At 38.8% G+C, this 13,895-nt stretch overlaps 1 protein-coding gene across 1 annotated transcript in view; it reads right to left on the bottom strand.

Annotated features, from left to right (window-relative positions):
* Nucleotides 1-238: 238 nt before the first annotated feature.
* Nucleotides 239-13,895, bottom strand: part of RBPJ (recombination signal binding protein for immunoglobulin kappa J region) — a 197,026-nt gene continuing 183,369 nt past the window's right edge. Inside the window, exons 5-11 of the mRNA XM_042782879.1 lie at nucleotides 11,422-11,596; nucleotides 6,341-6,478; nucleotides 6,075-6,187; nucleotides 2,560-2,700; nucleotides 1,172-1,327; nucleotides 729-832; nucleotides 239-554 (exon numbers count right to left, since the gene is read on the bottom strand). Of these exons, the coding sequence (XP_042638813.1) occupies nucleotides 239-554; nucleotides 729-832; nucleotides 1,172-1,327; nucleotides 2,560-2,700; nucleotides 6,075-6,187; nucleotides 6,341-6,478; nucleotides 11,422-11,596 (1,143 nt within the window). The remainder of the gene's footprint in view (nucleotides 555-728; nucleotides 833-1,171; nucleotides 1,328-2,559; nucleotides 2,701-6,074; nucleotides 6,188-6,340; nucleotides 6,479-11,421; nucleotides 11,597-13,895) is intronic.

Below are 13,895 nucleotides of genomic sequence, written 5' to 3'. Positions count from 1 at the left end.
TTCCAATAGAGTTTTTACATTTTGATGGTTTTCTTTTTGTTGCTGTTGTTTTGTTTTACTGTGGCTTCTGCACATCAAATCAGCATTTGCAGGTAACGGGGTTTCTGAATAGGATCACCTGATAGGAAAAGTTTTCCCACGAAACCACAAGATTGTTCATTCTTTTTCTTTCCTTTTTTTTTGTTGTCAACTTTTTGCAGCACTCAAGTCAGTTTAAGTCCTAGCAAAAAGACGGTAGTTAGGACACCACTGTTGCTGCTGACGATGTGACACTGGTTGAATTTGTGCTGACATTTGTGTAACTTCCCTCGCTGTTTGTGTTTGATTCATTAGGGGGCACTTGGCTTGAGTTGGCTCGAAGGATGGCCCCTGCTGCACTACAGTGTGGCCGTGGCCCTGGTTCTGGCGTGTAGGTGAAGGTAAGGCTGGTGGAATAAATGATTCCATCATTACGGACCAAAGTTACTGGAACTTGGACTGGCTGCCGGACCCATCTCCAACCTTCTCGGAATGCAGAAATGTCTGGAACAACACAGAGCATACTCTCCCCACACCTATGAAGGAAAAATAAATAACTTAGAAGCACTTTAAAAATCAAAGCAGATTTGAGAAATACGATTTAAAAGAAAGTTGCTTAACATTTCTATCAACGTCAGGATTAACCAAGAACTCTGCGGTGCCTGCCCTACTCAAAAACTCAGGGAGATGTAAGAAGTTATATTAAGTACCTGTACATAGTTTCAGCTTCTACATCCCCAAACCACACTCGTAAATTTGGAGTGAAATTCTGTCCCGTTAGTTCAAGCATTGCGACGTCCCCACCGCCATTCAACTGCAATTCACAGAAAATCAGAATAGCATTGAGAAAATTTTGCATTTTCCACTAAAGTACACAAATTTGTCTCTGATACAACTATCATCTGAAAATAATAATTAAAATGCTTCTTTTAAATAGCAAAGCTAAAACTTCAAGGTTAGAAATTAAGTTTATTTTCATTTTCTTATAAGCATATCCCTCCTATTTTCATCAACAAATGGAGTCTAACAAAATTCTTCAATGACAAGGATTTGGAGAAAAATCAAAACTATCATGAAAAAAATAAATTCTAAAAATCATAGTTAAGAGCAGCTGCAAAGAGTTAAGAGCAGATTTGTGAATAAGTGATCTCACCTGAAGACTTTCTACGACAGGCACAGGTGTGACGGGGGCGAGGACAGGGCCCATCCCCTCGTAAAAGGTATACTCTGCCTTGTCTGTACTAATGATTGTCCAGGACGCACCATCATTTATCATCTCTTTATTTGGTTCTTTGGGGCATGGAGTGGCCTTATAAAGAAAGAATGTGTAGAAACTGAGTTTTATATACCTGCAGTATAAGATAATTTTAGCAAAGCAACGTTCACAGACAAATGTTAGAGAATTTAGTAATGATTTACAGAAACTTCCAAAGCATGGTGCTTTGCCAATCTCTAAAGAAACTCAGACAGAGTACCAATATGGAAGCCCAGAAGAGCAGTTTTCAGTAGAACACAAAACACTGCTGTGACATCACAGTAACTAACCAGTAATACTCAGAATAATTGTTGTTGTTGTTGTTATGTGCCATCGAGTCAGACCCAACTCATAGCGACCCCTCCTTAGGTTTCTGAGGCAGTATCACTGCGGAAGTAGATTGCCCAACCTTCCTTCTGAGGACTGGCTGGTGGGTTTGAACTGCCAGCCTTCTGGTTAGCAGTCAAGTGCTTTAGGCACTACGCTACCAGAGCTCCTAGAATAATCATTGAGGGTGCACAAATAACTTAACAATTTCTTTACTAAAAGACCAGAATCTGAACAGATACTCATCAGTGAATAGTGTTTGCTGTAGTCCCCTAGGGAAGAGAGAATGGAAGATCCTCACACTTGAAGAAAAGCTACACAGATGCACACTGTGAGCAGGACAGAACAAGATCTGAACTGGCTAGCCCAACCCTGAAACACCGAGACCAGGGGCCCAGCATGCCCACAGCACTGAGCTGAGAAGACTGGCTGTGTGGACTCATCTCTCAGGAACATGTCTCCAGATGTTTGTAAGACTTTCTCACGAAGCTCTAACTATCCTGCTGAATCATTTGCTCACGTCGTAAGTGTCCTCTTGAAAGTCTTCTGGGTAAAATGCAGCTTACAATTAGCTTTTGCAACAGGTCATCATTACTATCCTGGGAGACCTCAATGTAAATCTAATGAAAATTATGACCCTTTCCCAGAAAAACACATCATCTCTACACAGTGTTTCAGTTCAGAGGATTCACTGAAGACTCCAAATCTGGTTCTGGATATTCTGAAGGGCACTCCATTCATCAGATGAAGAACCCAAAACTGCTTCCCTGAGAACATTTTCATCGTTTTGAGTTCTTCCAAGTGATGTGATCTTTGTCTGAGGACCATGTGTGTTAAGGATTCTTGGACCTGAATACAGCATCATGTATTTGAATACAATTAACATCAAATGCCCTTCCTGAAGCTGCTAATTTAATAGTTTGCACATTTCAGATTTCACCAGTAATTTACAAACTCACCTGAAACTGGATTATTCTTTCTTGAGAAAGGCACAAGTACATTCTTTCTGTATCCTTAAGGTAAAATGCACATTTATGGAGTTGTGAGACAGGATCATCTGCATCCAATAAGGCGGTCTGCTTATCAACTTTCCTAATTATCTGTATTTCAACAATTAAAATATAAAAGGTTTATCCACATGAAAGTGAGTGTTCATCTTTTACAACATCGACTACAGGAAGTATACATCATGTATTAACACATCACACTAGGGCCTGACATAATATTCCACATTTCTAACAAGGCTCCCAAAAAGGAGATCTGGTGGCACGGTGGTTGAGGCATTTGGCTGCCAACCAAAAGGTTGTTGGTTCAAACCTACCAGCTGCTCAATGGGAGAAAGATGAAGCAGTTGGCGTCCATAAAGATTTATAGCCTTCGAAACCCTATGGGGCAGTTCTACTTTGTCCTGTAAGGTAACTTGAGTCACAAATGACTCGAAAGTCATGGATCCCCCACCCTTAAATAGGCTCCCAGGTGAAGCTGATGCTGCTAATATCCTTTGAGTAGCAGGGTTGAGATGATCTTTCCAATAACATGTAACAACAAACATTCCAACATCAAAGAGAAAACTGGCAGCAAATTTACCATCTCTAGAAACTTACTATAGGCATGCTAGGTAGTGCAGACACTTACAGAAAGGAAAAGTTTGCTTAATAAATCAGCGAGAGTTAATACAGTTTGTTGAGTTTAGCATCCAAAAAAAAAAAAAAAAAAAGAGTTGGTTTAAGCAGTGTAGTACAGGGTTTTTAAAGGTAGTTGGGGAATTCCGAGTTAGAAAAGTCACAATAATTGGGTCTTAGGTATGTCCTTTATTGAAGGCAGGGCTTTATTCCACAGCAAGGTCTTCCTGTCATTTGTCTCACAGGCATACTTCATAGGGATCTCTTAGGAACTGGTTGTGTCCAACACAGTGAGTGGGATGGTTAAGGTTGTTTGGCTGAGCAGCTATAGATAGTTATTCCCCCCATGATGAGACTGGTAATCAACTCCATGGTGGAATTTGCTGTGAGTAGCTAAGTATCTGTCTAAGGGATGTGGTCTGCTTCCAACATATAAGAAGCAGCTTTGAGGAAGGTCTCTGAGCTTTTTTGCATGCTTGGATCCTGCATACAGCCAAGTCTTCATTCAACAGCCTCCCATGTTGCCTACCAATCTTGGGACTGGTTCTGGAGTTGAACTAGTGGCCTGCTGTGTTGCTTCATAATCTTGGGACTACGACATTTTACTTGTTGATCTTGGGTTTATCAGCCTCAGCAGACAGCAGTTGCTTGAGTTGAGATGCCACCAGCTCCAGTGGGCCGGAAACAAGAATCAGAGCAATGTGGCCCAAGGTCGAGGGACTTTCACCCAGGCCCTAGAGCTGGCACTTGAACTTGGACTTCTAGCCTCCTAACTGTAAGAGAATAAATTCCTATTTATTAAAGCCATATGTTGTGGTATTTTCTGTTAGAGCAGCACTGTTGTTGTTGTTATGTGCCGTTGAGTCAAACCCGACTCATAGCGACCCCTCCTTGGGTTTCCGAGGCAGTATCACTACGGAAGTAGGATTGCCCAACCTTCCTTCCGAGGAGTGGCTGGTGGGTTTGAACCGCCACCTGTCTGGTTAGCAGGCAAGTGTCTTAGCCACTATGCTCCCAGAGCTCCCAGAGCAGCACTAGAGGGCCAAAATAGTGAGTTATAAACATTTTGAACTGTCAAATTATTCCTTTCAAAAAGTTTGCAGTTAGAATTACAGTCACATAGCTTCCAGGGTCAACATATTAAAAAAAGACTTTCAAGCAGGGCAGACTACTGGTACTTTACATACAACACTACTGTAAGCACTGGGCTTGCCTTTCAGGTGGTCAATGTGTAAACTCTCACTGCCTCGCTTGTTTCAGTAGAGTGCCTCTGTTATATGAGCGTTCACTGCTGAAGAAGACCAACAACATCCTCAGAGGAGGGTGGCACAAAACAAATGAGAAGGACTCAGGGAAATGCGGAGGTGGTTTCTTTCTGGTGTATGCTTTTGCCTTTCTTTCCATTGGTCCATTTTTTGTTCCCCATTGGCCTCTTTTTGTTTATAATCTGCTCTAGTTTCAAGGTTTCATAAATTTAATATTACATTTCACATATTTTGGCTTATTAAACTGAAATAGAAAATAAGATCACCTTGTACAATTGTAACATAGAAAAATAAAGCCAAAATATTAAAACAAAGATGTTGCTGCTGTTGTTATGTGCCATTGAGTTGGCCCCGACCCATAGCAACCCCTCCTTGGGTTTCTGAGGCAGTATCATCACTATGGAAGTAGATTGCCCCATCTTCCTTCCAAGGAGTGGCTGGTGGGTTTGAACCGCCAGCCTTCTGGTTAGCAGTCAAGTGCTTTAGGTACTATGCTATCAGAGCTCCCTAAAACAAAGTTAGAACATAGTATTTATTTAAATGGTTATAGATTATTCTATAACCTCTGTTGAAACGGCCCAGAAAATATAAGGAAATATTTCAGCAAAGAGTTAAAAATGAAGCATGTTTGGAACAGTCAGACAAAGTGTTTTCCTACCTCCCCAACCTCTCATCCCTCAATCTAACTCTGAATCAAACTTGCCAGGTCAGTCAGTAACCTTCAGCGTTAATATGGCAAATAGTATTCTGTTCCAGAAAAGAAGGAAGAAATGAGGGAGAGGGGCAACTTTAGCTTTTAATTTTTACAAAGAAAAGTAGACTTTACAGTTTCAAGATCTTCCTAATGAACCAAAAGCCCTAAGTACTACACACCTCCTTCCCAGAATAAGAAATACCAATGTTATCTGATTTTTAATAAAACTATCTTCTTGTGGGAGAGTAAGCGAATAAAACTTATGGATGTATTTTTAAATGAATGAGAAAATTGATCTTTTTGGAAACTTGGCCCTATGTTGGGATATAGCAAGCACTATAAAAAATGAATACAATGTATCTGTCTTAGTTAAGAAATCATAATGTAATTTGTAGTGCCCTCTATCGAACATTTTCAGATGTACATTTAAAAAGGAAATATAACACAATAATTATAGTTTAAAAGAAAGTCATTAGAAATGCATCCATATACACTGATTGCTTTAAAGCATTTCTGAAATAAAATGGGCTATGTGTTGATGATAAATGCAGTGATTATTGACTAAAAAAACAAAAAACACCAAACTCACTGCCATCAAGTCAACTGTGACTCATAGCGACCCCCTTTGGGTTTCTGAGGCAGTAAATCTTTATAGAAGTAGAGCACCCAGTCTTCCTTCTGCAGAGTGGCTGGTGGGTTTGAATCATTAACCTTTTGGTTAGCAGTCAAATGCCTTAGGCACTACACCACCAGAGCTCCTTTTGATTATTGACTAACACCTTGTTAAATTAAAGCATGAAACTGAGATGTATTTTTACATTTTGTATGTAGCTTTCCTGCTGTCAGAATTAACTGAGATTACACAAAGCACTGAAGCCAAAAGAGAGCCATACCAATCTTGGGAGTGCCATGCCCGTAACTGAACACACAAGTTTGACTGTCTGTCCGTAATGGATGTAGCCATCACGGACGGTAAATTCTTCTCCTTCTGATTCATCATCATCCACTGCAGGGGGTGGGGAAAGAGATCAAATTATTTATCTTTTAGAAATCATTATCTACTTAGAAAAATGACAAAAATCTAATAACCCATCTGTCTTACACCAAAAGGCATTTAAATTTCACAGCAACAGCATCAAATGCACATTTTTATACTCACGGAGATGAATGTAAAATGCTCCCCACTGCTGTGAACTGGCATGGAAATTGCCTCCTTCTACATGCAAGTATCTGGTACTAACTGTCTGGGATCGGAGCCGATTAAACAGAGCCACCTTTGTTCCTGATGCAATGCACACTGCAAAGAAAAAGCAGCCTAACTTATGGGAGTGTTTGGGATTTTGGGGTGGGGGCAAAGGAGAGACCCAGATAGGACACTTAGCAACTTATGGTTATTCCCCATTATAATTTAACAGATTTATTCAATTAACAAATTTTTTGACCTTCCAAGCAAATACAGATGATTCAAAAATAAAGTCAAGGAAATTTTTTCTGCAAACTAATGATATAAAATATGTCCTTTAAGTCATTTTAAAGTGAGAGCTACACAGTATGTTTAATGCAGTGCTGTTTATTAGAGGGAAAAGTATTTCAAAAAAAAAAAAAAAATGTGCCACATTTATTTACTTATAACCGTTGTTGTTAGCTGCCCTTGAGTGGGCCCTCGACTCATGGCCACCTCATGTGTGACAGAGCAGAGCACCTCCACCGGGTTTTCTTTTCTTTTCTTGGCTGTAATCTTTAAGGAAGCAGATTCCCAGGGCTCTTCTTCTGTGGAGCCACTGGGTGGCCTCAAACGACCAAGCTTTAGGTTAGTAGCCGATCACAACTGCATGCACCACCTGGGCTCCTTCTTTTATAATTATTTATTTATAATTGAACTATAACACTAGCTACCTATTTAAATGAATGATGTGCATCTAAGTTCATTGATAAGAAAACATCTCCCTGGTATATCACTAAATGGAAAAGCAAGCTATACAACATTAAATACTGTGGTTCCATTTAAGTAAATACGTAGTTTTACTAAGTTTGCATATGTGTGAGCCAAACAACTACACCAGGGAGATTGACTCCACAGAACAACCAACCATGGGCAATCAGAAGGGCAGCATTTGCACAGGCAGAAAGGCAGACAGACAGGAATGCATAGGCAAGAAGGACACAGGGACAGGGTAACCACAAGAAGAAGTGGGAAGAGACTATTATAATGCAGGGAATGGAATCAGTGTCTCAAAACAAAATGTATACAAGCTGCTAAATGTAAAACAAATCTGCTTAGAAAAATTTCACCCACCTCACAATAAAAACTTGGAGGGGAGCGGGGAGAGACTGCCTGTGTATTTCTGTGTGCTTGCATCCAATCAGATGCACAGAGAAGGATGTTTAGCAAAGCTGATGGCAACTGCCTGTGGACATTGTGCTTCTAGAACATTCTGACTTCTTCTCAATACCTTTAAAGTATTATATTACTTGAAGTTTCATGACTGAACACATCTATATAAGCAGGAAAATAAGTCTACAAAGCTACAGGAAACACTAAACTATACCAAAGGAACATGATCAGTAAAGTCTAGTTCACCAGAATCGCTAAAGGCCAAATGACAATATACTAGGTTCTTGAATAAATACAATGCAACTCAGAGAGAGAGAGAGAATGAATTCAAAGATTGAAGAATACTTAAAGGATATGTCAACACAATACAAATCATTGTATGTGGTGGACTTTATTGGAATTTTCATTTAAGCAAACTAATAAAAAATGACATTTTTGAATACTGACTGGATATTTGATGATATTAAGAAATTAGTTCCTTGTATAGTTTTTTTTTTTTTTTTTTTTTTTGCTGTTTTTATGTGATCATAGTATTGATCATAGTAAAAATCAAGAGATCCTATCTTTTAGTGATACACCAAAATATTTACAGATGCTATGACACCTCGGGATCTGCAATACACTGAACTGGGAAGTAGAGACAGGATAGGGTATAGATGATGATGAAACAAGATGGGGTTGAAGTTAAGATCTCTGCTGAAGTTACAGGATAAACAGAAGAGACTTCATTTTATTTGTAACTGTCTACTTTGGCATATGTTTAAAATTTTCTATAATGTAAGGTAAGTAATAATAATGACAGTAAACTAAAATACATTCAATATAAACAAAAGCAAAAAAATATATTCAAAACATCCAATGTATTAAAAAACAAACAAAAAAGAGGAAACCTCTGCATATATAATAAAAGGAATAATTAATAATACACAATTAGTAAAACCTAAAATCTCATTGATGACCTGTGAAGAATACTATGTCACCAACCCATTTTGTAAATTAGTAAAAGAAAAGAATCAAGCATTTATCCTGCCTTTTCTCTGCAGACTACATGTGAGGTAAGGTGACATGACAATGTTCCCCTTTGTAGAAAAAAAAAAAAAAAAACAGCTAACAAATGCAGATGTTATGAATGAAAGAACTAGAAAATCACCATTTTGCAGCCCTGGATGAAATAATGGATTAAAGCAGTCACCATTAATGGCTATTTTGCATCAGATCAGAAGGCATACACCATGTGGTTGTCCCACTTTTTGTCTTGTTAAGATTGGGCAGTAAAGAAGAATTGATGAAGAAGAATTGATGCATTTGAATTATGGTGTTGGCAAAGAATACTGAATGTACCACGGTCTGCTAGAAGAACAAACAAATCTGTCTTAGAGGATGTACAGGCAGAATGCTCCTTAAAAATGAGAATGAGTAGACTTCGTCTCTTTTACTTTGGCTATGTTGCCAGAGAGGACCAATCCCCGGAGAGGAGTGTCTTGCTTGGTAAGATGGAGGGTGAGCGAAAAACAAGATGGATTGACAAAGTGACTGAGGCGATACTGAGCATCAACAGTATGCTTGCTTAAGCACAGCCAGGAGTGCGAGGTTGGCACAGGATCGGGCGGTGTTTTGTTCTGTTGTACACAGGGTTGTTGTTATGAGTCAGAACTGACTTGACACCAGCTAATGGCAACACCATTAATGGCTATTAAAACCATTAGGTTAGGTTGCTATGGAGCTTTATAATGAATGGATTAGGTTAACAACAGTTGAAGTTACTGCTCAATCTTAAAACAAACAGCAGGATAACCAGATATCATATGCCTTCTGATCTGATGCAAATGGATGTCCACAGTACCAGCCACTTCATCTAATCATCAGTTTACAGAAAATGAGATACTATCAGAAAGTAATCAGCCAAATTCAGAATTTAGAAACCCCACAGGAAAAATGACCTAGTTTCTTCAACAAATAAATGAGACAGAAGAAAAAAAACAGGTGAGGGGTAGGGGGAAGAACTATTACAGATTAAAATATATAGACATTGTTCAGATCCAGGTTTGAACAAAGTATAAAAACATCAACATAAAAGGACATTTTTGACATAATTTGATAAATCTATGGATGGACTGGATATCAGATGGCATTAAAGAGTTACTTTAACTTTGTTTAGGTGTTTCAACTGTGTTCAAAAAGAAAAGTCAGTGATCCAAAATATATAAAATACTTCTCTACAATTTTAAACAAAAACATAAACAATCCAGTCAAATGATGGGCAAAGAGTGCAAACAAGATATTCTGCCAGAGGCCATTCAAATGGCTCAGGAGCACCTGACAAGGTGCTCCAAGGCATTAGCACTAGGGAGACACAAATCAAAAGCACCATGAGACACCATCTTACCCCATCAAAATGGAAATGATTGAACAAAATAGCAAAATGGATAGATGTCAGTGGAAACTGGAGAAATAGGAACCCTCATCCACTGCTTGTGGGAATGTAAAATGGTACATACATCTAGTGTGGGGAAACCAGTTTGGCAGTTCATATGACCCAGGCATTCCACTCGTAGGTATATAAACAAGAGAGTTGAGAGCAACAATGTGAACAGACACATGTTCACCAATGTTCATTACAGCACTATTGACAATAGCCAAAATGCGTCAACAATCTAATATTCGCCAACAGAGGTATGAATGAACAAAACGTGGTACATATATACAATGGAATATTACTCAGTCATGAAGAGAAATAAAGTCCTCATCCATGACACAACACAGATGAGCCTTGAAAACATACTGAGCAGAAAATGTCAGTTGCAAAAGGATACATACTGTATGATCTCACAAAAAATGAGAAAATATATAGAAACCAAACATTGTTAATAGTTACCAGGTATGGGGGGAAGGGGGATAGAAAGAATTATTATTTAGGAGGTAATGAGTTTATGTTAATGGTTGTGGAATAATTTGGAAGAGGACATTGAGAATGGCTGTACACTTGAAGAATGTAATCAATGTCAATGAATTATACATGCAGAAATCACTGAATTGGTATGTTTTGTTGTTTGTATTTTCACTACAATTCAAAAAAACAGGAAGTCAATATTGCAGAAAATTTTGGTTAATGACAAGATGTTCCAGATTCACATTAAAATATCCAGCAATTGGAGGAGGATGTAGTGGTGATGGAAAAAATGAAACAGAATTAGTAAAACATGTTGAGGATGGATAGACAGTTACATTATAATTCCTTCTCCCTTTTATGTACATGTGAAAGATTTTATCATTATAAAAATAAAAAACAAAAATGGAGTGTGGGGTATGGGGATGAAGAATATAGCTCAAATAGAGGAACATATTATATCCTTGATAGTCAACAAATTTGCTGATGAGATCTAGAAAATTGTGTTTAGGCTCTCAGGATAGCCCTTCAAACACTAATTGATATAGTAACAGTGTTTCTCAAAGCGGTACTTTTGATTTTCTAGGTGGATCAATTCTTTGTGAAATGGGAGCTTTCTTGGGCAGTGTAAGGTATTTAGTATCATTGTTTCAAGACATTCACTGCCAACAGCACTCTTTCTAGTCACTGTGACAATGAAAGAAAAAAAATCCTTTTTTTCCCAAATGCCCCAGAGAGCAGTACGTAATCAACTCTAGTTGAGAACCACTTTACTAGATGAGGCTTTGTCCATTTTCAGATTGGGGGGGGGGGGGGGCAGGGAGGAGAGATTAAACAATAGAGAAGAAATCATTACTGAAAATGATACTTTCAGAAGAAGTGTGTGCCACAAGTATATTAGTAAAGTATAAAGTGTTATGAAAAGAACAATATTTAATTAAAAACAAAAAGTTTAATTTTTCTTCTTAAATCTTGGTGGGAGTTGGGGACAAAAAAGAGAGAACTCAAGTATACATACAGTCAGCATTTTTCAATGACTGCTTCTTTTTGGAAGGTTTGGAGATGACTTTTATCCGCTTGCTGAGGAATACACCAATGTCATCACTGTTGCCATAGAACATCTTTACAGACAACATGAAGTGCTTTCTCTTGTCTGAGTCAGATATGTACAACGTTTTGGCCGTGCAATAGTTCTGTGAAATAAAAGCAAAGTTTTAATAGCACCAAGACTGTGTTTGTTATGTATCTACAACTCAGAATAGTTATTGTCAAGTTTTATTAGGTTTAACAGCAATAATTCTTAATAGATAACTGATAAATTCTACTGTAAAAATTACTCAAACTGGTATCTGAAAAGAAGTCCAAAGTCTCTCTTATCTAGTCTGTATAAGTTATGATCTATTTCATTCTCTCAAAAAGAACGTTTTTTAAAATAGACTTTTCTTGTGTCAAATAGCTCCACATCTGTTTCAAAGAATTCTCATTTAAATGTACTGTTACAGCAGTACATTTAAAAAGTGGACTTGTTTTAATTTTTAAAAATCTACCTCGTCTTCTGCAAAGAAAAGATATAAATTCTGCAATCTGAATTCAAATTAAGTAAAAGATGTTAACAGTGTTCCTTCTTAAAACAGTGCATATAATGTTTTACTTTACATAGCTGAAAGCTACAGTAGCTAATTTTAAGTCTAAGGGAAATACTACTAGTCTAACTGCACGATTATAGAATCTCTTATGCCAGAAAAAGGGACTATATGATTACAATGTAAACAACTATTAAAAAAGGGGGGGGGGGGTTAACTTTGGACAATGGGATTCATGTGGTATCATCAACAGAAGTAAACTTAAAGGTACTAGAGGATATTAATGCACCAAGGGTACGGGATCAGTTTACTAGGAAATAAACTGTGGTAACTGTTCCGGTTACCTAGTGCCACTCTGACAAGAATATACCACAAATGGGATGGCTTGAACAAACAGGAGTTTACTATCTTATAGTTCTGGTGGCTAGAAGTCCAAGTTCCAAGTGCTAGGCTTTAGGGGCTGTGTGAAAGGCCTTTGACCTTGGGCTTCAGCTCTGCATCTTGCTCCCGGCCCACTGAAGCTAGAGGCTCTTCTTCACTGGCTGCTGAGGCTAACAAGCTCAAGGTCAACAAATAAAATGGCACAGTCCCAACATTGCCAAACCACATGGCAGGCCATTAATTCAAGCACACTGAAAGTCCCGAGGCTGGCAGAGCATGGCAGGCTGCTGAACAATGACACAGCTACATGCAGGGTTCGAGCATGCCATAAGCTAGAGACCATGCCCAAAACTGTTTCTCAGCTGCTTGTGGCAGGTACAGCCATGGAGTTGACACACAAGCTGCCCAGCCAGTCAGCCAGGCCCAGCCAAGTTGACACACAAACTTAACCACCACAGTAACTGAAAAGACAGTGTTAGTAAGAGTTATAACAAAGACAATTTGATATGCTACTACCTCAATTTTATGCGGTAATTTGGAAACTTTCCCTACCCTCCCGACTCCCTGAATTAGGAAGGGACCTAAATTATTCCTCCTTTCTCCAGATAGGGTAAAAGAGGTCTAAGGAGAGCTTAAGTATTTAATACATCTGAACTTATTATATTTTATAAATCTTCAAAGTGGGAACAGCTTTTTTTATTTTTTTAAATAACACCAATGCTCTACTTCAAAATTAAGCTAAACAAGTTTCTTCAACTATCTCTACCATATGTTCCTTTTGAAAAATAGGGCAGGGGGTCAGAGTAAGATGGTGAAGTAAGTGGATGCTCCCATTTACTCCCCCAGCAATTAACCCAATGAACAATGAATAAAAACAAGCACAAACTTAGATAGCAGAACAATGGATGGCAGTTAACGTGTTGTATAGTCAAGGTGAGTCAAGAAGTGGAGGAGATAAGGAGTGGAGATGGCACAGCAGCTGGGGGAACTTTCCCACTAACATCTGGAGCAATCACTCATTGCAGCAATTTTGGGACAGGGCTGGGCAACACCCCAAGCAGGGAACACAGAAATGAGCTAATTGGAAGAACTGGTAGCTCGATTTTTTAAGGCGGTGAAACTGGCCATGGGAGTGCATGGGGCGTGTGATTGGGACAGGGTGAAGGGATACTGTTGCACCGAAATAGAGGACTGTTGAATCTCACTAAGGCCTGAGATGGATATGTCCTAGGACCAGGAAGAACTGCAACGGTAGTAGGGCAAGGCAAATACTTTGGACAGATGAGCAACACAGGAAAACAGGCAAGACAGAGGAAAATGGCTGGCTCCTTGCCCACAGTGGGACACTATGGAAGAGGCTGTATGGGGGCTCCCATGAAGGAAAGCTCCTCACCTTCATCACAAGAAAGTTGGGCCCTACCCTTCTGCAACCAGCTAACTACCACCCACAGGCAAGCACACTGAACTCCAGAGATCAAGCATTCAGAACTTCTGAGTCAGCACTGAGGGGGGGAAAAAAAAAAAAAAA

The sequence above is a fragment of the Orycteropus afer genome, unplaced genomic scaffold (assembly GCF_000298275.1).
Source record: "Orycteropus afer afer isolate SDZICR_OR568_19922 unplaced genomic scaffold, OryAfe1.0 scaffold00497, whole genome shotgun sequence".
In the NCBI taxonomy this organism is placed as follows: domain Eukaryota; kingdom Metazoa; phylum Chordata; class Mammalia; order Tubulidentata; family Orycteropodidae; genus Orycteropus; species Orycteropus afer.
This window is presented reverse-complemented; position numbering and strand designations above follow the sequence as displayed.